This window comes from Sinohyriopsis cumingii, unplaced genomic scaffold (genome assembly GCF_028554795.1).
Source record: "Sinohyriopsis cumingii isolate HCF-2022 unplaced genomic scaffold, ASM2855479v2 utg000555l, whole genome shotgun sequence".
Taxonomy (NCBI): Eukaryota; Metazoa; Mollusca; class Bivalvia; order Unionida; family Unionidae; genus Sinohyriopsis; species Sinohyriopsis cumingii.
Genome location: NW_028315910.1, coordinates 273,009 through 298,887, shown reverse-complemented (window position 1 = coordinate 298,887; position 25,879 = coordinate 273,009). Strand labels below are relative to the sequence as shown.

The 25,879-nt window shown below is 37.0% G+C and overlaps 1 protein-coding gene across 1 annotated transcript in view; it reads right to left on the bottom strand.

Moving 5' to 3' along the window:
* The window catches only part of LOC149773787 (uncharacterized), a 60,195-nt gene extending 36,225 nt beyond the window's left edge, over nt 1-23,970 (bottom strand). Inside the window, exon 1 of the mRNA XM_089946001.1 lies at nt 23,439-23,970. Coding sequence (XP_089802127.1) covers nt 23,439-23,496 — 58 coding nt within the window. The 5' untranslated portion in view covers nt 23,497-23,970. The remainder of the gene's footprint in view (nt 1-23,438) is intronic.
* Nucleotides 23,971-25,879: the final 1,909 nt, after the last annotated feature.

Sequence of the window (25,879 nt, the reverse complement as noted above, 5' to 3'; positions counted from 1 at the left end):
AGAACAGTTCAAAAACATTGAGGGAAACTTGAAAAGGAACGACAGCAGGAAAGCATAACAACTGGTCCAAGTTCAAACAAGCACAAAACAACGGCGGGTTACCTCTTTAAAGGACAAAACCGTAAACCGCCTCACAGAATAAAACAAATTCTGGAAAGATTGACATAGTACTGCGCAGAACTTTACAACCATCGAGCCACAATAGATTCAGAGGTACTGAACGTCCCTCCAGCAACTAATAACGAGAACCACCCTATCCTACGTGAAGAAGTAGAAACCGCAGTGAGATCGCTGAAAAGAGGAAGTCAGCAGGAGTGGACAATATCCCAGCAGAACTGATTCAAGCTGGGGGAGAAGCAATGATTATGATTAGCGCCCTCAAAAACATCTGTAGCAGATCTGGCAAACAGGAGTATGGCCATCGCCGTGGACCAAATCACTGATCATCACCCTCCCCAAGAAAGGCAGTTTGCACTAGTGTCAAAACCACCATACAATCAGACTTATAAGCCATCCAAGCAAAGGCATGTTGAGGATACTGCTGAACAGACTAAAGCCACTGGCTGAAACAAATCAGGTCTTCAACCTCAGGATATTGTGTGAGACGTATCTCCAACACCAGCAAGATCTGTACCACGTCTCCGTGGATTTCAAGAAGACATTTGACAGGGTAGGACATGCAGCCTTGTGGGCGACCATGAGACTGTACAATATCAATGCCAACTTCGTTACAGTCATAGAGCACCTCTATGACAAGGCCAACAGTGCAGTATACTTCAACGGCAGCATAGGGGACTGGTTCAGAACGACAGTCGGAGTCAGACAATGATGTCTGCTCTCTCCCACACTATTCAACATCCTTCTGGAGAGAATCATGGCTGACGCACTTGTAAAGCATGAAGGGACGGTCAGCATCGGAGGCAGACGAGTCACCAACTTACGTTTTGCCGACGACATTGATGGACTAGCAGGAAATTAACAAGAATTAGCTAGCTTAGTAGAGAGCCTTGACAAAACCTCTACAGACTACGGCATGGAAATCGGTGCTGAGAAGACCAAAATGATGACCAACAACACCAAGGGCATCAGCACTGACATCAGAGTCCAAGGTACGAATCTAGAAACAGTCCACAGCTTCAAAGTATTTTTAGGCCAACTGTAACATACGAAGGATCTAAGCCTGAAGTACTCTCCAGGATTGCACGGACAACAGCAGCGCTGACAAAACTGAAGCCCGTCTGGAACGACAAGAACGTCGCACTCAGTTCAAAGGTCAGAATGATGCACTCACTAGTGATATCCATATTTATATACGCCTGCGAATCATGGACCATAACAGCGGACTTGGAGAAAAGGGTACAGGCTACAGAGATGAGATGTTTCCGAAAGATCCTCGGTGTCACATACAAAGACCATGTCACCAATGAAGAAATACGGCAAAGGGTCAGACACGCCATTGAGCCTCACGAAGACCTCCTGATCACAGTAAAAAAAAACCCCGTAAACTGCAGTGGTTATGGGCACGTCACACGATCACCAGGACTTTCCAAGACAATCTTGCAAGGCACTATACAAGGAAGAAGAAAGAGAGGCAGGCAAAGAAAGAGGTGGGAAGATAACATTCGGGCGTGGACAGGCTTGACATTGAGCGACTCACTGAGAGAGACGGAAGATCGAGAGGAATGGAAGAAGCTGGTTGTTCGGTCTTGTGCGGTGCTCCAACGGTCTATCAGACTACGGGACTGATGATGATGATTTGTTCAGATAATAGTGGGTGTGGGGGTGGGGATGGAGGGGTGGTGTTAAGCATGTAGCATGGAATCCACCCTATGTATAGGCGTGGTTTAAATGATAGCTTACAGAAGTAAATAAACTCGCCTCTGATCACAGAAGATTGTGGAAATAAACTGGTCTCCAGACTGACAGAAGTTTATCCAACTACTGCATATTTACGCGGTAAATATGTGATGCAATTCCGACTCAAAATGAAATTTGTTTACATATTCTGTAATCTACTGTTCCAAGTCAAGTATTGCAAATATCCGGTCACAAATACATTACAGTAAATATGGGAATTTCTGCATAGATTAAACCTTCTTTCACATGAATATTGCAACAATGTAATTTTCAGTTGTGAAAGTGACATGTTGGGTTACGTAAACAGGAATCATCTACTACACTCTAGCGGGTACTGCATTAAACAATGAGACATCACGCTCATTGGACATTCTGTGCTGAAAAATGACTTTGTGTAAAATGTTCTGTTTATTCGGAAGGACGCTTGTTCTTTGACTTACAGCTTGTAAGAAAAGTATAACTCAATTTTAAAGGTCAATATTAGTTCAACTTTGTTTGGAACTACTTTTTACGCGTAACAAATGAAAAGTGCGTGGTCTGTCAGAATGAACGAAATTATTCGTTCTTCATTCTATCTAAATAATTTCCACTGAAATAAAAATTATGTAATGAAAAGAATCTCAAATAAGTTATTAAATTTATGAAACTCGTATAATGTCCATTTTTTGATCGCCAAGGCTAGCAAAAATTGGACATTATTCAACTCGTTTCATAAATTCAGTATTAAATCATTACCATTTGAGATCTTTTATATATTCAGTTTTCATAGTCTCCATATATAGTTATATTCACTGTTTTCATAATCTCCATATATAGTTATATTCACTGTTTTCATAGTCTCCATATATAGTTATGTTCATTGTTTTCATAATCCCCATATATAGATATATTCACTGTTTTCATAGTCCCCATATATAGATATATTCACTGTTTTCATAGTCTCCATATATAGTTATATTCACTGTTTTCATAGTCTCCATATATAGTTATATTCACTGTTTTCATAGTCTCCATATATAGATATATTCACTGTTTTCATAGTCTCCATATATAGTTATATTCACTGTTTTCATAGTCTCCATATATAGATATATTCACTGTTTTCATAGTCCCCATATATAGATATATTCACTGTTTTCATAGTCTCCATATATAGTTATATTCACTGTTTTCATAGTCTCCATATATAGTTATATTCACTGTTTTCATAGTCTCCATATATAGTTATATTCACTGTTTTCATAGTCTCCATATATAGATATATTCACTGTTTTCATAGTCCCATATATAGTTATGTTCACTGTTTTCATAGTCCCCATATATAGATATATTCACTGTTTTCATAGTCTCCATATATAGTTATATTCACTGTTTTCATAGTCTCCATATATAGTTATATTCACTGTTTTCATAGTCTCCATATATAGATATATTCACTGTTTTCATAGTCCCATATATATATATATTCACTGTTTTCATAGTCTCCATATATAGTTATATTCACTGTTTTCATCGTCTCCATATATAGTTATATTCACTGTTTTCATAGTCCCCATATATAGATATATTCACTGTTTTCATTGTCCCCACATATAGTTATATTCACTGTTTTCATAGTCCCCACATATAGTTATATAGTTATATTCACTGTTTTCATAGTCCCCATATATATTTATATAGTTATGTTCACTGTTTTCATAGTCCCCATATATAGTTATATAGTTATTTTCACTGTTTTCATAGTTCCCATATATAGTTATATCTACTGTTTTATAGTCCCATAACTATAGTCATTTTCACTGTTTCAATATGTGCCATATGTGATCATGTTCACGGGTGTAATACCCCGTATGTCCTTATGTTCACTAGTTTGATATTCCACATATACCTTTATATTCACTGTTTATATGCATATCCCATATATAATTATACTCACTGTTTATATATATATATATATATATATATATATATATATATATATATATATATATATATATATATATATATATATATATATATATATATATATACATACATACATAACCCATATATTCATAATATTCATTGTTTTCTATTCCTTATATCTCATATTCACTGTTTTTATAAATCCCGTTTATCATACAGTTGGCACTCTTTACATATAGTGTGTGCAGTTTAATATTTTTGATATATCAACATGTTAACATATACTTTTATGTGAATCTGATTGGTATACATTAACCGATGAAATTCTTGACTGTGACCGTGGGAATTTCCCTTAAACCCCGCCTTCTGAACTTTATTAAAAGTACTACTACTAACAACAGTTTGGCGGCCATTGTGGGAAATTAAATATCACATATGTCGGGTAAATGTAACTCACAGGGGCTTGATACAAAATAAATTAAGGGCATCGGTCAATGGACAAAGGACGGTAGGGGGCACCCGTAACATGGATACCAATCTATGACAAGCGTGATTTAAATGTTAACTTTATGGGAGTTCATACACTGAATCTCCATTTAGATAGGAATGTGCACATATGCCGGTATCTCAACTGACAGAAAGTTCTCGGCATACTAGCTGCAGTGGGTTAACCTTTCTTATTATATTATGCAATTCCGGCTTGAAGTAAATTTTGTCTATATCTACAACACCGTTCCTATTAAATAATGAAAATTTCCGATCGAAAATACATTAAATCTGGAATTTCTGCATAAATTAATCATCCCTTCAGAACACACGGTACCAATTGAATGGAAAAATGGTAACCAGCCTGGAAATGGGTGAACATGACATAGAGTATATATGGGTTTGGTGGCCCAGCATTGGTTAATAATGTAAGTTATTTGTTTGGAAAAAGAATCTTTTGAGAGCTTATCCAAGTTGTAACTAAAAAATAGAGACATTGTTTTATTGATGGAATTTTAGTCCTTAAGCAGTCTTGAATTTGGAACACTCATTACTGAAATTATCACGTGACTCTTTGGTGCGGAATTTAAAGCCCATGTTTCAAACACATGTAGGTCCAGAAAATGCCACGTCTCATATCCTTTCCTCTACATAGAAGCTGACAGCCAGGTTTCATCTATTCTGATAAATATAGGTTTGATCATGAGCACTCAGAAATGTAAAGTTATTGAATTTTTAATATCATGGTATGTGCATACGGTATTTAGTTTTTATTTTTCTGAGGTACATTTTTGAAAATTGATAATCTGTGTCAAATGTTCTGTTCATTTGGGAGGATACTTTCTCACTGAATTATACCAAGCATGCTACTGGTCATAGAACTGCGCATTATTATTAATTCCGCTAGTCTGAGACACTTTTTTTGCGCGCAACAAATATAAGGTGCTACGTTTGCGTCAGAATGAAAGAATTTCTTTTTCTTTCTCTCTAAAATGTTTCCATTAAAATTAAAATAAAAACTACCTGATGACAAAAATCTCAAATGGGTAATGATTTAATATTAAATTCGGAAACTCGTTGAATAATGGCCAGTTTTTGGTCGCTAAGGCTTGCAAAAGCTGGACATTATTCAACTCGTTTAATAAATTCAACATTAAGTCATTATTCATTTGAGAACCTCTTTATATCCTAATGTTCACTGTTTCATATTCCCCGTATATCCTTATGTTCACTTTTGTATATAACCCGTATATCCTTATGTTCACTGCTTTGATATCCCCGTATATCTTTATGTTCACTGTTTTGATATACCCCATATATCCATATATCCTTATGTTCAATGTTTTATAAACCCCGTATATCCTTATGTTCACTGCTTTGATATCCCCGTATATCTTTATGTTCACTGTTTTGATATACCCCATATATCCATATATCCTTATGTTCAATGTTTAATAAACCCCGGATATCCTTAAGTTCGGTGTTTTGATATATCCAGCATATTTTCTTTAATTTATATTTGAACGATTCCTCCTCATTTTGTGAAAAATGGTCTAGACGGTGTTCTAATTTGTAATTGGAGAAAATAATTTAATCAGCGATACAAACCAATTGTGTATGTACTGTAGAAATTAAAACAGATAATCCAAACTGAAACCGAATACACGCGTAAGAAATTCCACTTCTACCCGGCCACCTCAACGGTTTATTGTAAAAATGAATTTCAAAATCCACAATGTCTTGGAGTTGTCATAGTAACATTTCAAGAAGCATCATGGAGACTGTTTGTAAGTGACAGTCTAAGAGACACGATGTAAGGACGGTGTCTTGAGGTTGTCGTACAAGATGAAATCCTTTGTAACGGATCATATTTAAAACGTTATTTTCTTGTGGATTCAACACGTGACAGCGATGTCGCTAAACGGCGATTGAAGTCAAGATGCAAGGCTGACCTTTTGTACACGCATTTATGATATCAAAATGTCCTCTAATATTACTAACAGTTCTAAAACTGTGCTTTTCTCGTTCGTTATGTTTTGGTTTCGTTTTTATGAATAGTCGTTCTAAATTTATTGTAATCTGTTTATCCTACACCACGACGGTAATCTAACAGCTGACCTCCCAAGCACTTCTCTTATTTATCTTTTATTTTGTTCAGACCTTGTTATTACATGATCAGGTGCATTTTGGTAAATTTGACAACCGTTTTGTGACGCCAGCCACACTTAAATATCGAAATTATGACAGCCGTTTTGTGACGCCAGCCACACTTAAATATCGAAATTATGACAGCCGTTTTGTGACGCCAGCCACACTTAAATATCGTAATTATGACAGCCGTTTTGTGACGCCAGCCACACTTAAATATCGAAATTATGACAGCCGTTTTGTGACGCCAGCCACACTTAAATATCGAATTGCAGTCTTTTTAAGTATCAACATTGTCGTACATCAAAACCTTGAAAAACTATTACGTTCACAATTTATAATTTGTGCATTTATTTAATCATATAAGCATACTTATCACACAGGGTTTGCTATAAGGAAATATTTACCTTTACACGCGGGAAACCTATTAATTCCAACACTTTACTCGTACTCAGCCAAAATATCTGCTAATAGCAAACCTTGTACGAGCTGCATGACCACATTACATCATATTTGAACCTTTGGGGGTATTCCTTATGGCAGGAGGAAATCGTACATGCTCTTCGAGGATGTACCTTATAACAGGAAGTCCATACATGATGTTTGGGGTATACCTTATAACATGAAATCTATACGTGCTCTTTGGGGCTGTACCTTATGACAGGAAATCCGTACATGCTCTTTCGGGGTGTACTGTATGACAGGAAATCCGTGCATGCTCTTTGGGAATGTACCTTATGACAGGAAATCAGTACATGCACTTTGGAGATTGTACCTTTGGACAGGACACCATACATATTGGTTAGGGAATGTACATTTTTATTACAATGACAGGAACCATGTATGCTAAGCGGAGTATTTACCTTACGACAGGAAACTAAAGACTTGTTGGGATATTTACGTTTTTAACAGGAAACCATGCATGCTGATTGGGAAACGTACCTTATGACAGGAAAGATGACGTACTGGTGGGGAGTGTATTTTTTTTTTAACTCATTGATATAAACTGTACGTTAGTTTGGGGATTTAGTTTCTTCCCATGGTTACTGGAAACCGTACATGATGGCTTGTGAATATTCGTTTCATCAACTATTACAGGAAACTGTCCATGATAGTTGAACAATGTGTCAATCATCCACGCTTACACTTATACGTACATGATGGTTGGGTAATGTACATTTCTTCAACGATTACAGAAAACAGTATACGATGGCTGAGGAATGTACGTTTCGTCCACTATTACAGGAAACCTACATGATGTATGGGGAACGTACGTTCCATCCACGATTACATGAAACGGTACACCTTAACCGGGGATGTGCGTTTCTCCCACGATTACAAGAACTCGTACATGGTGGTTGGGGAACATATGTTCCATTCACAATTACAGGAAACCGTTCATGACGGATGGGGATTGTACGTATGTTATGTATATTTAATTTTATTTTTTGTCTGTTAGTTTAAAAAAAAAATATGTCATTAAATGTTGTTGTAATGTAACATTGTATGCTGGACTTGATCTTGTCCAAAACTGAGTTTATTTCTGCTTGAACTGATTGACTTTTTTAATTTCATTTATGTAAACAACTAATAATAGCTTAATTATTCTCTGTGTGTATGAGGTTGAATTGCTTAATAGCAGGATTATTATTCAGGTAAACAAGAAGGACTAAATATGTTGATTTGGGTCAGGGTTTTGGAGATTTCTAAGTGAATTTTATAGACTATTGTGTTGTAAATAAACAAGGCTCGTTAGATCATTCTAGATGGTTCTTTTCCATTAGCTAATGGTTGTTTTAGAACATGCTAATTGTTACATGAGGTCAAGCAGAGAACCATATAATCTTGTGACTGAGGATTTTACCAGTCCTGCTTTTAACATATAACACTTTAAATTGTAATATGTTGTGACCAGTTTGGGCTGAATTTTATTTTTCTCAGATTATTGAATTCAAGTGATTATTTTCTCTGGAAATACAAAAGCGCTCTGATAAAATTCTAAGATAAAGACATACATTGGAATTATACTGAATTAAAACTTGGAATTATACTACCGTGATTCAACAAAAGACAAGTGACACATCTGCACTCCGTAGGCTTTAACAGACACATCATCGAAGTCAGTTTTGGATCTCTTCTGGACTTTTACTGAATTGTATTCAGGACTTTACATTACTAGGACATGTGTCTTTAATTCTTGGATTATTTTGTGATTTAATTCGCAATACCGTAAGTTCTATTTTCTCATTTTCACTTTGTATTTTATGGAAATAAATTATTTGTTACATTTTACAAAGCTTGTTGTCTTCACTATTTTCTTTTACTTATTTTAAGAGCATAGACTCGTAACACGTTTCATCCAAGATTACAGGAAACCGTACATGACGGCTGTGGAATGTTCGTTTCATCAGCTATTACAGGAAACCGTACATGTTGATTGGGAGATGTACCTTTCTCTCACGATGACAAGACAACCGTACATGATGGTTGGGGAATGTACGTTTCGTACACGATTACAGGAAACCGCACATGATGGTTTGGGAACGTAAATTTCGTACACGACTGGAAACTATATATAATTAAGAAAGATATTTAGTATTTTCCACTGCAAACAGCATGCCACGAGTAACACCTCGGCACATAATTGATCTTGGTCTAAGATTCTGACTTTTTATAAACACCGCTTGGAGTATATATTCGAATCAAATTAATTTATAACGTGATTCGTTGTTAGCTTTTGACGGCACTTTCAGCACTTTGTTTATTAAATCACTCGTCGAAATGCGTTATGTGCATTTCCTAAGGACAAACCAATGCTGATGATCCGATTTTCTAAGGACAAACCATTGCATGTGACCTGATTTCCTAAGGACAAACCCATGTAGATAACCTGATTTCCTAAGGACAAACCCATGCAGATGACTTGGTTTCCTAAGGACAAACCCATGCAGATGTCCTGATTTCCTAAGGACAAACCCATGCAGATGACTTGGTTTCCTTAGGACAAACCAATGCCGATGACCTGATTTCCTAAGGACAAACCCATGCAGATGTCCTGATTTCCTAAGGACAAACCCATGCAGATGTCCTGATTTCCTAAGGACAAATTCATGAAGATGACCTGATTTCCTAAGGACAACCCCATGCAGATTACCTGATTCTCTAAGGACAAACCCATCAAAGTGAAGTGGGAAACTGTATTGTCACGAGTGGCGAAGCTACAAGCGACATTACATGTTTTCACTTCACGAGCGAACTATTGCCTCATATCTATTCAGAAAACGCAGAAATTGTTTTTATTATATATTTTTAAGCAATACTCGCATGGATTGTTCCCTCCCGTCTGTGCCAATGCGATTAACGGCTGCAACTCAACATCGTAAAAAAGAAGTTTCAAAATTTCCAATCATTTTAGGACAGTGACCTTTTACAAATTTAACTTAAACAAATAATGATTTTAAATATACATTTTTTCAAATTAATTTTCAAGTTTTCAAACTAAAAAGAAGAGATTTGTAGTTTTGTTAACACATTTCTTGCGCGAACTGATATAATGACCATCGTTGTTTGTGGTGGTCCTGTGAGGGTCCTTTAGAAAACATCACAATCGACATATTCCAAAAGTAAATACAGAATAGAATAGCATTCATTATGGCATATATATTTCCTCAATGGGAAAAGAAAGTCCTTCCTAAAGTAATAGCGCCACAGTGACGATGAAAGTGTTGTGATCACTGTGCAATATCATCTTTCTCCACCGATAATAAACATATATATATATATATATATATATATATATATATATATATATATATATATATATATATACACATTCCGAAAATTTTTAAAAGGGTATGTACTCATCTAGTATATCATCGTCTGTATGAGCTTTTTATTTGCTGGCTTTTTTACAAACGGGAATATTCGAACTGTTTCTATTTTCTGATGTGAAAATATACTTCCTTACTGGAATGTTTTTCATGTAGTAATGAAGACGAAATAGTATATGATAGGAAAACGGTGTATCAGGACATAATCTGTAAACAAAATGGAATGCCCGGCATTATTGGGCTGTCTTTCGCACTGTGATGTATAGCGAATTTGTGTTGTTATTATTGCAGAATAGTGTACCCGTGTCTCACATAGAGAAATATGCATTGTACACGACAACAAAATATCTATTCTGATCGATGACGTCAAGCTTCCTACAAGATTCCTGCGCACACCAATGAATATAAGCGAACAAAACAGCAGTTTTAAAGAAAATGCATGATCAAAAATGAAACGATATAATTTATTTAAAATAGTTTGGTCGTATTTGCTTCTGGCGCATCCTTCTTCAGCCAGACATGGATTTTGTAGTGTCGTATAAACACATATATTCGGATCAAAATAGATTTGTGCACATGTCCATTAAGAGTGTTAGTACTCTGCACGATGGTCGCTAAGCAACCGCCTCTGCTCTTTGGCGGTATAGTATCCAATTTTGGATTATATCCCTACTCCAACTAGCTCGGTAAACGAGTGTGTAGGCCATTGTGAAGAGACAAACAAAATAGTTCCAAATACTTGGTCTTTTACTTTGTTGTGGTAGTTCGCCATGGTCAGTTAAACATATATCTTAATCGTAATTTCAGCTAGGTAAATTCCCTCTGTTAATGTATTAACATATCATTTTGCTAAAGCGAAAAATTGCCACTGCTCATGTCAGAGCTTCAGTTGTCAAGCTCTTCAGTTTCTGATGTAAATAAATATTGCATGTAGTTCGCAATCCCATGCTACCTAAAATAGAAGGAATCGGTTTTGAAAAACAACCGCAACTTCCGAAGTATGATAATGTAAGCAGTTAAATTTAGGGGCGACTCTTCAGTGAGCACTGTTTGATGTGTTCATAAATTTTACTTTGAATTTGTATTTTTTTTTTCTGACATTCAAAATGCCGAAACATGGTGAAATTAAGATTGTGATTAACGTTAAAATGTCGATAATCGCATTGAAAAAAGGATACGTTTAAACGCATGTAAGGGGTTTCCCCGTCTAACGACAAATTATGACCTCAAGTAATACCATATGACGACATATTTTGTAGTCTGAGACGCTAATAGCAGGCCGAGTTCAAGAAGCGTTCGCGCTAATTTCCGTGGTAATAACAGACTATTTACTGATGTCGGCCATGGAAGGACATTGTTTTAATGCACAATAACGCATTCTTCAAGGACTATAGCCGTTTTGATTCCTAAGTTGTATAGAGCCATAGATCAATCAAGTCATTTGTTGTGTAATGGGATAGCAGGAATCATATAATCTGTTGCCTAGTGAACGTTTATGCAATAACGTCCACCGCCCCCTCTCATGTTGTAGTTATATATAGACAGCGACCATAATTGCGATTATGACAGACATTCTGTATCGATCGCGATTGTAGTTCAGTTAGTTCATTTTCGTAGGCATTGTCACGTGTATGATTATGAATGTCCATGTTTGCATTCACGTTTATCGCTTATGTTAACACCATTAGTGTGTGTGTGTGTGCGCGTATATATATATATATATATATATATATATATATATATATATATATATATATATATATAGAGAGAGAGAGAGAGAGAGAGAGAGAGAGAGAGAGAGAGAGAGAGGGGATACATTTAAATCAATATTATTGTACAACTGGAAACCGAATAACTACTGCAAAAATCAAAGTCTCCGTGATATCGTCGTGGTAGTAAGTAGAGTGTAGAGGAATATATAAATATGGTTCATCCAGTCAGATGCAAGATCATCTCTAGAGTGGAGCTGGTTCATCCAGTTAGATGCAAGATCATCTCACGAGTGGAATAGGTTCATCCAATCATACGCAAGATCATCTCACGAGTGGAATAGGTTCATCCAGTCCGATGCAAGATCATCTCACGAATGGAATAGGTTCATCCAGTCAGATGCAAGATCATCTCGTTAGTGGAATAGGTTCATCCAGTCAGATGCGAGATCATCTCTCGAGTGGAATAGGTTCATCCAGTCAGATCCAAGATCATCTCTCGAGTGGAATAGGTTCATCCAATCATATGCAAGATCATCTCGTTAATATGTTAAGATGATAAAACTCTTTTATAGATTTAAAGGAGACCAGAAATCAAAATTTTCCTTTTACGTATGTAATTATCTAGAGATTTTAATTCGACTGTCATGTTTATAAATTAAATATCGTAAGCGGGTAGTGATTATATTGCGTGGAAGATACCACGATTCCGTAAATTGCCGAGTTTTTCCGAGCTTTGATGAGACGACAGATCACGTGGTCCCGTGACGCGATACTAGCCAGTTCTCGAATACAAACATGAACATGACGAGCGAGGCAGACAGGAGGAGACCACATTTGGGTTGCACATTCAGAAGTTGAACCTGCTGTCTGATATAATAGTTTATGTACTGTACTGGTCAGTGCTAAACGAATTTTTTTAGGCACATGCACCGGGCTGGTGACTTAAATGTTTATTTAAACATTTAAATAATGTCCCCGACTGAAATTCCACAAGCCCGGACAGTTCATACCTGTCAACTCTCAAGTCGGGAGAAATACCTCCCGATTTTGGGAGTATTTCCTCATCTACCTCCCGATCTCGTATTATCTCATTAATTTTTCTCAGCGAAGTCCCGATTATTACATTATGTCTGTCAATTTTTCATTTGTCAGAAGAAAACAGCCCAACCCCAAACCATTTTTAAATAGATATAACGTATGCTATCCAGTCTAAACTGCCACACTGCAGACACCGTAGAAATATGACTGAAAAATTGTTAAAGCTACGTTAAAAATTCAAATCACACACACACACACGTCTAAATCCGGCACTGGACGAAATAATTAACATCACACAACAGTTTTGTTTTTCTTCAGTAAATAGAACGTGAAGATTAAACATTATTCAAGTAAATTTCAGATATTTTTAAACAACTACAACAGTACTATAGTAAAAAAAAAAAATTAAAAAAAAATGGTCACCAATTAGCTTAAACGAATGATCACTGTGAAATTTTCTCTGCAAACAAAATCGCATCTCCATTTCCGCCAAAGAAACATCTGACATTCCTCAACTGTATATGTAAAGTTTAATCACTATGATTAAATTAAAACAAGGAATAAAACAAAATATACCACGCAGTATATGTGCCCTTAAAGAACTAATTCTGAATAAATATTTTATTCAGCAAACAGTGTTACATGCATTAAGACTTAAACCTAAGTAAATAAGGTCGGGCATAAAACGTGGAAAAAACAGCTGCCACATGTACGGTAACTTGTGACTGCAGATTTGAACAGTTAAAATGAAGTCCATGGCATCGTAAGTAACAACAAAATAGGCATCGTTTATTTGGCAATCAATTGCGGGTACTTACATACGCACACTGTCGAACATGGTTTCTTTGAAGTATGACTGAAGGGCAGTCGTTTTCACAACATCAATGCAAGGATAAGGATTATGTTCATTAGTCACACCGGCTTTATTGTTTGCTTACTTAAATCAAAACTTTAGCTATTTTGCAATTTAGCCCGAGCTGACCAGAATATGCAAACCGGGCTTGTCCTGTAGGAATAATAAGGCGTATCACAGGGAGAAAAGGCATGTCCCATGGGCGCTCGCACATTGGGGCAAGGGGTTGGGTCAATAGTCTCATTAGTTTCATCCCCCCCCCCAGCTTATATTGTCAGCCAGTTAATGTGAAACTGGCCTCTTTTCTTTTAATCGCTGCTATTTAAACTGCCAAAGGGATAGTTTTATATCAGTTCCAATCATTACAGGTTACCGTTTCTGCATACTACATGTAAGAGGCAACTCCCACTTGGGCTGCTGGAGTCGCTACTATGACGTCACATCCCGAAAGTAACCGAATAGGCGCGGAAATTTTGCATACGAGGTCACGGAAATTCAGCTCTTAGAAGATAGGCCAATATTTAAATATTGACAATACGCTCGCAGATGATACTTCAGAATAAGGTTTTCTGCTATAGTACTTTTATTATTATTCTATATTTCCATTGGTTTCTGGTCTCCTTTAAAGCCTGCTGACATATAAAACTTTTTAGAAGATATTGAATCAATAAAGTGTTGATAAGCTTAGCAAATCAGATACAAGTGCACCTCATTTGTATGCGTTTATCTCATTCATGGCTATATTTAACAACGATCTAGGTCAACAGATATTTGATCAGCTTTAATCAAAATCGAATCAGGCATGATCAGGATCTGGTTCATTATCGAACGCATATATATATATATATATATATATATATATATATATATATATATATATATATATATATATATATATATATATATACCGCGTATGATCCGAAATAGGACTTCCTGAGAAAGACCAAGATCATTAAACAGACGCAAAAGAGCGTCATTAATACGCATGTATCTCATCTATTATTAAATGTATATGAGATCTTGATGACATATATATGCATTCCATGTTTGATCACAATCAGATCAGAAATATGGCTTCCAGAGAAGTAGCAATCTGAGCCAATCATTTGTAGATCATCTCGAACTCGTCTGAGATCTTCATTTTTTTAACCCATATTTCAAACTGATAAAAATCAAATGAGAAATATGATCTCTAAAATAGTAACAAACTCAGCCAATCAGACAGAAGATTGCCTAGCTGAGTAGAGCTAGCTTATTATTGAAAGTGTCATCGATCTTGATGAAATAAGCTCGTATTCACGGTTTGATAAAAGCTGGATCAGAGACATAGCTCCCAGAATTGTCATTAGACATTAGATCTTTAGACCGTCCAGCATGAACAAGTAAAATTAAGAGGGATCGGGAAAAAAATGAAGGAAAAAAACCCCTAAATTTACGACCATTTTAACATCATCGTCCTAACAGGATAGTATGTAAATGTTGGATTCGTGGCCTTCCTATCAAAATATGTTTTTATTTGGAGATGGGCGTAGATTTGAATTTTGCGGGGTCGGGTGGGGATCTGGCTTGGAGTTCGAGATCTTGTTGTCCATATTCCAGATCAAAATGAGATCGGAAATATGGTCTCAAGGTAATAGCATCAGATGCATGATCACCTGCCTTGCCAATGTATATAGATCAAGATCGTTATTGAACTCCTCTGAGATCATGTTATGCCATATTCCTCTGAATTCATGTTATGACATACTCCTCTGAGGTCATGCTATGCCATATTCATCTATGATCATGCTATACCATACTCCTCTGAAATCATGTTATGCCATATTCCTCTGAGATAATGTTATGCAATATTCATCTGAGATCATGTTATGCCATATTCCTCTGAATTCATGTTATGCACTCATATTCCAATTCGATAAAAATCGGATCGGAAAAACAATTGTTGACTGATCTAAGACGGAAGCAGGACCATAACATAAGCTCACTTTGCTGAATGGTCAAGAAAAGCTAATGGTGACGGGCGAATCAGTGGGGTAGCAACTACCAAGCAAGTCCTGCAGTTGGAGGGGGAGCGTTCCCATGAACTTCCTATCAAATAACTTGTTATTTGGAAATGGGCGTAGATTTGAATTTAGCGGGTTTGTATCTCCGGTATTGTTAAAAAAACTTTTAATTCCCATTATTTTGGTGTATGAATGATGGGAGTAATTTTATGGATAGAGTATACAGATTGAACTTACTTCAGATATGCACCCATAAAATAAAATAAACACCTGCTTGCTCCGCTTGGTCTATTAGCTTCCTGGACTTCAAATTGCACTTTCAGATGCTGGTACTATCTACTCTGGCTGAATTCATTTTCCCCATGTTTAATACATGCTACAGTCAGTGTATTTCGGACTCGTTCTGGCTGATTTATCGAGGACATGGCAGCAGCCATTTTGGACTCGTTCTGGCTGATTTATCGAGGACATGGCAGCAGCCATTTCGGACTCGTTCTGGCTGATTTATCGAGGACATGGCAGCAGCCATTTTGGACTCATTCTGGCTGATTTATCGAGGACATGGCAGCAGCCATTTTGATCAATTGTGTACTTAGATTATTTACGATCACCAACATGTAAAGACAGTTCAGCCGCCGTACATTAAAATAATACAGGGGTATACCGACATTCTCTCCACTGTACATGCTGTCCCTTTTAGACGCCTAATATATGTGGAGCGCTTTCATAAAGACCACAAAGGTATTATTTTTTTTGCATGATTTAATTTTGGTTGTATGGCGGAAACATTTAAGACGCAAGCATCCAACCAGTCCATTTGAATCATTTTTATGTATTTTCTTCCACAGAACAGTATTTGCCATTCGCAAAGTCCCACACATGCACACACACCCATGCTACAAGATGAGCTATTTTAAAAATGCATAGTACGTTTTCTCAAGATAGGATGAAGTGTTAAGATAATGGACAGGAAGGTGAAACTTGCCACAATTATTCCTAAGATGTCACTAATAAATTGTACAGTAGGGGCGCGAATGGAACAGGTCAGGAGTACAGAGGTCATAGGGTAAAAGTGTGCTAATTCTTATTGCACTAGTTTATGGCAGAAAGCAAATCTGCTTTGTCGTCAAGTTTTCCTTAATTTGTTATACAAATGAATATCAAAATATTCTTGCTATATTTAACGCAAGAAGTTTCAATTTAAGTTAGCTTTGATTCTGTGTTCTAAGGCTTCTAATTTCACCATAATTAAGGTCATTTCACAGACCATATTGCCACAATGTATAAAGAATAAAAAAAAACAAAAGAAGCATATATAGCTTATTTTCAGGCATAATATCGATTTTAATGTAACATTTTGTCAAGAAAAGCAAGGATAATAATATGAAAAGGAGAAAAGCAATTGCACAAATTGACTTATTTATTTTAAGGTTGCGCTCTACAGGTTTATACTTTGCATATGGTTAAATTTTAAAGAAAAGAATTTCGCAGATTTTCCTCACTGGTTACCCTGGCTACTGAGAAAAGACATGGCATATCTTAAAGAGTGTTAATTTTTTGTTTATATTTTATTCATTTTAGAATTCATTTATTGCACTCTCAGAAACTAGTATTTCCTACTCGGGCAATTTTTTTTAAATACCTGCTAAAGTTAGTGTAAGTTGGACTACTTCAGACTGATTTTTTGAGGATATGGGGGCAACCATTTTTATCAGATATGTGCTTAAATCATGCACGATCTCCACAACTACAACATGTAAAGACATTTCAGCCACGGTACATGAAAGTAGTATAGAGGTACGCCAACATTTTCTATACTGTGCGTGTTGTAAACACCTTCACCTTACGAACTGAATGGTAAACTAGCCTGTTATTGGTCGAGCGAAAATTACGTTCTGCAATTACTGATAAACCGATTTTCAGACAACCAGTAAAGGGCGGGCAGCATTCCATTCAGTGCGTTGGACTTGCATGTGTCGACCGGTAGCCTGGCAAATTGGTCTGGCGTTCGTCAAACTTTGTGTAGGTATAAAAAGTCGAATGCCTGTGCATCGGTACCAAATTTATTAGGCTACCCAAAGGGTAGATGGAAATAGAAGCGTTGATTCTTAAATGTGTTTCGCGAGAAGACAGGTGTGTCTTCCCTTGCTAATATTAAATGTATAGTTACGTGTACATGTATATTTTGAGCAATTGTACGAGTCTTTGTGCTGACTGCGATTCAAAGTTCGTCCGTATTCTATGATTTATCGGCCTCAAAGAACATGTAATAGCGCTATGCTATTATGTAGGGTCTTCAAGGTCAAGGTCGTACTTTAAAAGCATGATTATGGCATCTGGTCTCATGCTCACGCGCTACAACGTAATTTAACACATGTGAAAGGTCAGGGCAATTCACACGTGGCTGATAGTATGATTAATCAGCGGTACCTGCTATCACCAATAAGTACCAGGCGCGTAGCTAGACCATTTTTCGTCGGACGAAGGCATTCCGCTCGTCGCATAGCGAACAACAAAGAAATAATTGCGTACGTTTAATGAAAACACTGATCATGAAATCTTTGAGTGATTTGTCTCGTATCGAGGTCGACCGATTCATACCAAAGACTTATAAAAATGGTAATAACAGCTGCATCGCTAGGCACTCAGCATTAAGAGGTTAGTGTTAGGTCTGGTCGGTCTGGTATCAGGATAAGGTGAATGGGTGGGACATGATCCTAGATGTCTGTGGCATGATGCCCCAGTGCCTGACATCCCTATAAAGTGCCGCACTGCAGAAATCGTAGCGATATGACTTAATTTTTTAAAACTACGTTAAATTTCCAAGTCTCTCTCTCTCTCTCTCACACACACACACACACATACAAACACACACACTGTATCAAGAGCGATTGCAGTAATAACAAATCTGTAAAATAATTGGTTTGAAATGCATTATTTCTTCTTTCAAACTTTTAGCAAGCAGTTGCGTATCTGCGTAACAATTTTTCTTTGAAGTCCATGCAATTACTGCCGAATCAAGAGTTTACTGTAATATATAGCTTTCAGATGTTAAAGATACCGCGTAGTTAGCAAACTCAACCGTTGGAATAATGACTAGACTGTGGAGTTTGCTCATGCAATATCCAACAGAACCCACTCTGCACAATCGCCGCTAAGTATGCGCTTCTGCTATCTGGCGATTTACAATATAATATTTTTATATTATCCTACGCCGACCAGCTCAGAGGACACGTTCCTATTTAAGAGTAACAATATAGTTTCAAACGATTGGCCCCATTACTATATTTATTTTTATAGCTTGCCGAGATCAATCTAATATATGTATTGATTGTAAAATTTGCAAAATGTAAAATTGACCATGCTTATTTCAGCACATTCGTTGTCCAGTTTTGGCTTTGACGGTTTTGACTTTTTTCCAATCAGAATGTTGTTGTTGTTGTTGTTCTACGGTTTTACGCCATTTTTCAGCACAAGCTAGGCTAAACATGGCGGCCAGTATAACTGGTGGAGGAAGAACCGGAAAACCCAGTGAAGATCCACTGACCCACGAGAAGTTACTGACAGGCTTTCCCACGTACCCACGCTAGCCGAGCCTGAGACTCGAACACACGCAGACAGAGGTGAGATGGCAGTGATCCAGAACGATGAGCGCTTTAGACCACTCGGCCACTCAGGGCCCCGGCCAATCAGAATGAATAATGTGTGTAAGGTTCTAACTTTTTTCAAACTAGAATGAATACTGATTAAAAGTTTTTGCCCTTTCTCAAATTAAGCTAGTGAATGTGTTTGAATGAATAATTACTAAAATGTTTCTCACATCATTGTGACTATACTTCTCTAGGGAACACTTTTCGTTGGTCGAAAAAAGTCGATCCCAACAGAAGTCATGGATGGTATTGATAGAAATTCCATTAGTATACAGATTTGGAGATCCATTTCAGGAATTTAATGTGTATGCCTATGCTTCGTCATTTTTATTTGTAGGCAATGCTCTGCAATATCTACCAATTTATTTCTAATATTGCATAAACACGTAATTCCACTGAAAAGAGAGACAGGATCAGCGAGTCCCTCATTCTGACATGTAATACCACGGAAAAAAAGAAAATCGTTTTGAACTTTATTTAATCAAGACTTGCTGCACATCGCTGACAAACTATCTGTTTTTAACCGATATTACTAATAACGACAACGCATAGCGGTTGATTTGTAAATAGTTCCAGAATTCATTGCTAAACCCATCCCAAGCTACCCAACAGTTCTTATCGTGAAATCTTCATTCGAAACACCTCTCTAGTGTCCATTGAATGAAGATAAAGGAAACTACAACAAGCATAAATGTTTGACTGCTGCTAGCTTGAATCAGTTATAAAAATATTGAGCTTAGTGTCAACTTACCATTTATAGTTGTGAATCAGTCTATCATTTATAGCTGTGAATCAGTCTGTTGTTTATATCTGTGAATTAGTTTATCAATTATTACTGTGAATCAATCTATCATTTATAGCTGTGAGTCAGTCTCCTTTATAGTTGTCAATCAATCTAACTTTAATATGTGAATCAGTTCCGCTATGAATCAATACATCACTTACAGCTGCGAACCAGTCTCAATGATCAATGTATTGTTTATAATTATAAATCAGAATGACATTTAATCAGTCTATAATTTATAGCTGTAATCAGTCTGTCATTTATAGTCGTTTTCGGAAACATAGTTGTCTCCCTTGAAGCAATCTCTCGTATTAGGTGTTTACAATATCCGGTAGTTAATCAAGAACCGTACAAGATAACTACATCCACCACTAATGAATTTGTCCTTTCCAAGTGTTTTGTATGCACTTATGTTAACCATGATGCAGTGCTGAGTGATTTCTAACCCTTGTCACTGCATAATGTACATCATAAATCTCGGGTGAAGTACAAATTACCTGCGACACTGTGGATATGAATTAAGTCATCTGCAGAAGAGGGCAATTTCATCTGAAAATTTAGCATTTCATTTGTCATTTATATTTAATCAAATAAAATTCTTGTGGTATTACTTGTACTTGTGATAGCTCCCGTCATGCTTCAGTTTCAATAAGTGTTTTTAAATATTTTTTTTTTAAAAATTGTTAATCAAATTGAGATTTTGTACTATCTTGCATTAGAAAAAAGTATGGCAATCAAGAGATTTTCATTAGCGGTCAAGATATTAGAAAGTATGAAAACTCCATAGAATTCAAATGGCGCACCATCAAATCGTACTATTGGAAATGGAGTTGAATTCATAAGATTTTAGGAACTAAAAATGTTTCGTGAGAAATAAAACGAGCATTTTTTTCATGGGAGTTCAAGATATTGTGACTGTTTTGTGCCTTGATGACGGTTGAATTATCAGTGAAAATCAACTGATAGTTGAAAATTAAAGGAAATATTTTTTAAACATCTCAATCTGGCAAAGACGATTTGAGATGTGTAGTGAATATGACATCCAATCAGAATAGTGTTGTTTTATCTGATGAAGCTCCTCTAATTTCTTTCTCTCACCTCCCTCTTTCTATATCTAATCAAAAAATAAATGCATATTTAAATTAAATTAAACTTTTGACTGTCAACAAGTAAGCATAAGTTTGACAAAATCTTTCCTTTTTATTTTCTTGTGGTGGGTCGGTGTGTTGAATTTAATTACGAAGGCTATATTCCTGTTTGTAAATTCTCATCGAGTGGGAAACACTCATATCGTTCAAATTACAAAGTAGCATTGTTTAACCCTAAAATAATAGTATTTAATAGTGTGTAACATATAACAATTTACATCTGTGGCTTTATAGTTGTGTGTGTTTGTTTCGGGTGAGTAGGGGAGGAGAGCACTTTTGTTAATCTGACATCAATATATCAACTCGCGAAAGAAAAACAAACGCTCCGGTTAGAGCGTCCGCCTGGGAGGTCGTGGGTCAAGAGTTACATGAAACGTAAAAACGATCGATGAATTCTAAGCAAAATTCCAAACTCTAACCATTGAACCCTGATCAATATTCTGACACATTTTACGCTTTCATTCATTTCGAACGATACTTTCGACTAATTCAAGTATGAAATCTTTACTTGAAAATAACATGACGTTTCAGGACAGATGCACCGTTGGACTACATATTGATGAAAGGATTGCCAGTTAAATTGGTTTTAACCTAATTAACCATTAAGGATTGATCTTAATTGATTTTCATTCAAACTATACCATAGGCTCCCGCTTTTTTCAGAAACGTTCACATTTTATATCATTATCATGATATGGTTTAACTGTTTCGCTCCACCTTTACAATTTTCCTGGTTTCCCTGACAGACTTCAAGTTTCTGATGATGATGAGAAGACATTTAAAAAATTCAGACTGCTCTGGTGGCATATCACACACACACACACACACACACACACGCGCGAAAAACACAAAATAACACAAACAAACGTTTACGTTAGTCGTACAGAACCTCATATGGTCGAATACATACGGTAACGGATGTACTTAAGTTTATACACTTTTAATGGCGAATGTTCTGAATGTAAACGGGAACAGCTTGTTGGTATCCACTTTTTGCGACACACGCAACTTGCCCAGATTTATCTTATTTTTTGTACTGCGAACCTGTGCAGTGCTACTAGTCTATCATTTAGCTCTTTTCTGCTCTAATTATGGCAGTGTGTGGCCGAACAATAAATTTTGCCCATGGCGAGAAATATAATTTCACTCACTTCGACCAGCGGCAATACCTACCGGCAATGCTTCTGTCACAGTCTCCATACACTAAAGAGTTCAGAAAAGGGGCAGATAATGAGGCTACCTAAAAGGACTATAGTTGTTGTTGTTGTTGGGTTTGAACGCCATTTTCCAGCACACGATAGGATATACATGGCGGCCAGTATTAATGGTGGAGGAAGAACCCGGGAAAAGCCCGGAAAGAACCACCGACCCACGAGAAGCTACTGGCAAGTTTTCTCACATACCCACATTGGCTGAATCCGAGACTCGAACCGGCGCAGACAGAGGTGAGATAGCAGTGATCCGTAACGGAGAGCGCTTTAGACCACTCGGCCACTCGGGGCCGGGAAAGGACTATAGCTGTAAATAAATCTCATAAATCTGTGGGCTAAATAAGATCTGAATAGTATAATACGTGCTGCTTTTCTTAAAGAAGACATATATCAGCACTAATTTTAATTATCGTAAGTTTGCATATCCAGTTACCACCAACCCTTTAAGTTTTACAGAGCAGTGAAATTTAATCAGAGCAGTGAAATTTAGTTGTCTGTGCAAATATTAATCATATGTTATATTTGATCTTTTTTTTCCTATAGACCATTTTTCATGAAAACTCAACCAATGAACACCCAGGTCCGTATCCAACACCATTTAATATATGCGCGTATGATCACAATATAGGCTACGTATTTTGTAATATTTCATATTTTATCGAGTTGGTGTCTGAAACAAATTTCTCGTTCTCTGTACATGATGAAGAAGACATAATTTCATGCAATAACAAATTTTCTTTGAGGTTTAATTATTTGTCACTAAATTAAAAAATAATGCAAGATATAGACTTACCTAGCAAGAAATAGACTTACCGAGCAATCCCCCAATCCTTAATACTGTTATCAAAGGCAACAATAAGAATACTTTCATTTTTTCCACAGAAAATATTGGGAGGACAGTGTTCTCTCAAAACCATCCACACGCAATTGTTGCTTTAACTTTTGTCTGTGTTAATAATCACGCATTGTGGTCAATGAATTTTCTAAATCACTCCTCAAATCCAGAATGGCATCCAAACTTTCACAGAAGCCATAGGCAGACGATATCGTCGTCAGAATATTTCTGCACTGTCCAAATTTGTCACTTTAAAGAAAACAATTGTTTGAGTTTAGCTGCATATGTCAGTACGGCAGAAATAAATTCTTTTAAAATTTGTCACAAGCAAGAAAATGTGTTTTATTTGGGTCCAATCTTTGGTATTACATAAGAAACTGTATTATACCAACTGCTCCAAGTACTCGAAGCAGCTGCTGCGAATAAAGGAAATGGACCATTCAGCTTGGGTCCAAGGTTGTGCTAATTAGGAAGAAAGGAAATACATTATGGGGGACGACACAGTGCCCTATGACAGGCCGAACCCAAGATGTTAGTTGAGTCGTATTATGAACATATGTATCAACCGTTTCAATACTTGCATCGTGCTGTTGAAGAAAGAAAAAGGGGCATTTTAGTACACAAAAGTTGGAAAACGTTGCGGGGGCGAAAATCTTTTAAACCTAAAGCAAGGCCATCCTTAGGGGACAGTGAAACACATGCACAGAAACAAACACACACATAAAATAAACACGCGTGTAACAATAAATACACATATAATGCTGGGAGGTGACTATCAGCCATGTTCAGACAAGAGATTGCTGATTAAAGCTGGATCAACATAGATTTGAAAGACCGATTTCCAACCGACAACTATGCTGATTTGTATAGTTATGCTTAAATTGGCGGGCAAGATAGCAACTGCTAAATAATTAAAACTTTTAAGAACTAATTTCAATGTACAATATGATAATGAAATTTCAGTGTTTTTGAAACCACTTCAAACAAATAAATACAGCAACTCAAACCACCGATGTAATATTATCTCCGAAAGATGTTGCTAAAATATATTAACATGTCTGGATTTTACCTCGTGACTTAACTCAGTTTAATCTAGAACAAAAGTACAGTGAACGGCACACTATAGTCCCGCCAGGTATTTAATAGTCCTCTACGTAGGCACCGTGAATCGCACACAGTAGTCTCGCCAAGTAATTAATAATTCTGTACGTAGGCATTGTGAAAGGCACACTATATTCACGCCACGTATTTAATAGCCATCAATGTAGGGACCGTTAACGGCACACTATAGTCCCGCCACGTATTTAATAGTCCTCTATATAGGCACCGTGAACGGCACGCTATAGTCCCGCCACGTACTTAATAGTCCTGCACGTAGGTACCGTGAACGGCACACTATAGTCCCGCCACGTATTTAATATTCCTCTATATAGGCACCGTGAACGGCACGCTATAGTCCCGCCACGTATTTAATAGTCCTGTATATAGGCACCGTGAACGGCACACTATAGTCCCGCCATGTATTTAATAGTCCTCTATGTAAGCACCGTGAACGGCACACTATAGTTCCGCCACGTATTTAATAGTCCTCTATGTAGGTACCGTGAACGGCACACTATAGTCCCGCCACGTATTTAATAGTCCTATACGTAGGCACCGTGAACGGCACACTATAGTACCGCCACGTATTTAATAGTCATGTACGTTGGCATTGTTAACGGCACACTATAGTCCCGCCACGTATTTAATAGTCCTATACGTTGGCATCGTGGACGGCACAATATAGTACCACCACGTATTTAATAGTCCTGTACGTCGGAATCGTGGACGGCACAATATAGTACCGCCACGTATTTAATAAGTCCTGTACGTTGGAATAGTGGACGGCACAATATAGTACCGCCACGTATTTAATAGTCCTGCACGTTGGCATCGTGGACGGCACAATATAGTACCGCCACGTATTTAATAGTCATGTACGTTGGCATCGTGGACGGCACAGTATAGTACCGCCACGTATTTAATAGTCCTGTACGTTGGAATCGTGGACGGCACAATATAGTACCGCCACGTATTTAATAGTCCTGTACGTTGGAATCGTGGACGGCACAATATAGTACAGCCACGTATTTAATAGTCATGTACGTTGGAATCGTGGACTGCACACTATAGTACCGCCACGTATTTAATAGTCCTGTATGTTGGAATAGTGGACGGCACACTATAGTACCGTCACATATTTAATAGTCCTGTACGTTGGCATCTTGGACGGCACGCTATAGTCCAGCCACGTATTTAATAGTCCTGTACGTTGGAATCGTGGACGGCACACTATAGTCCCGTAACTTATTTAATAGTCCTGTACGTTGGAATCGTGGACGGCACACTATAGTCCAGCCACGTATTTAATAGTCCTGCA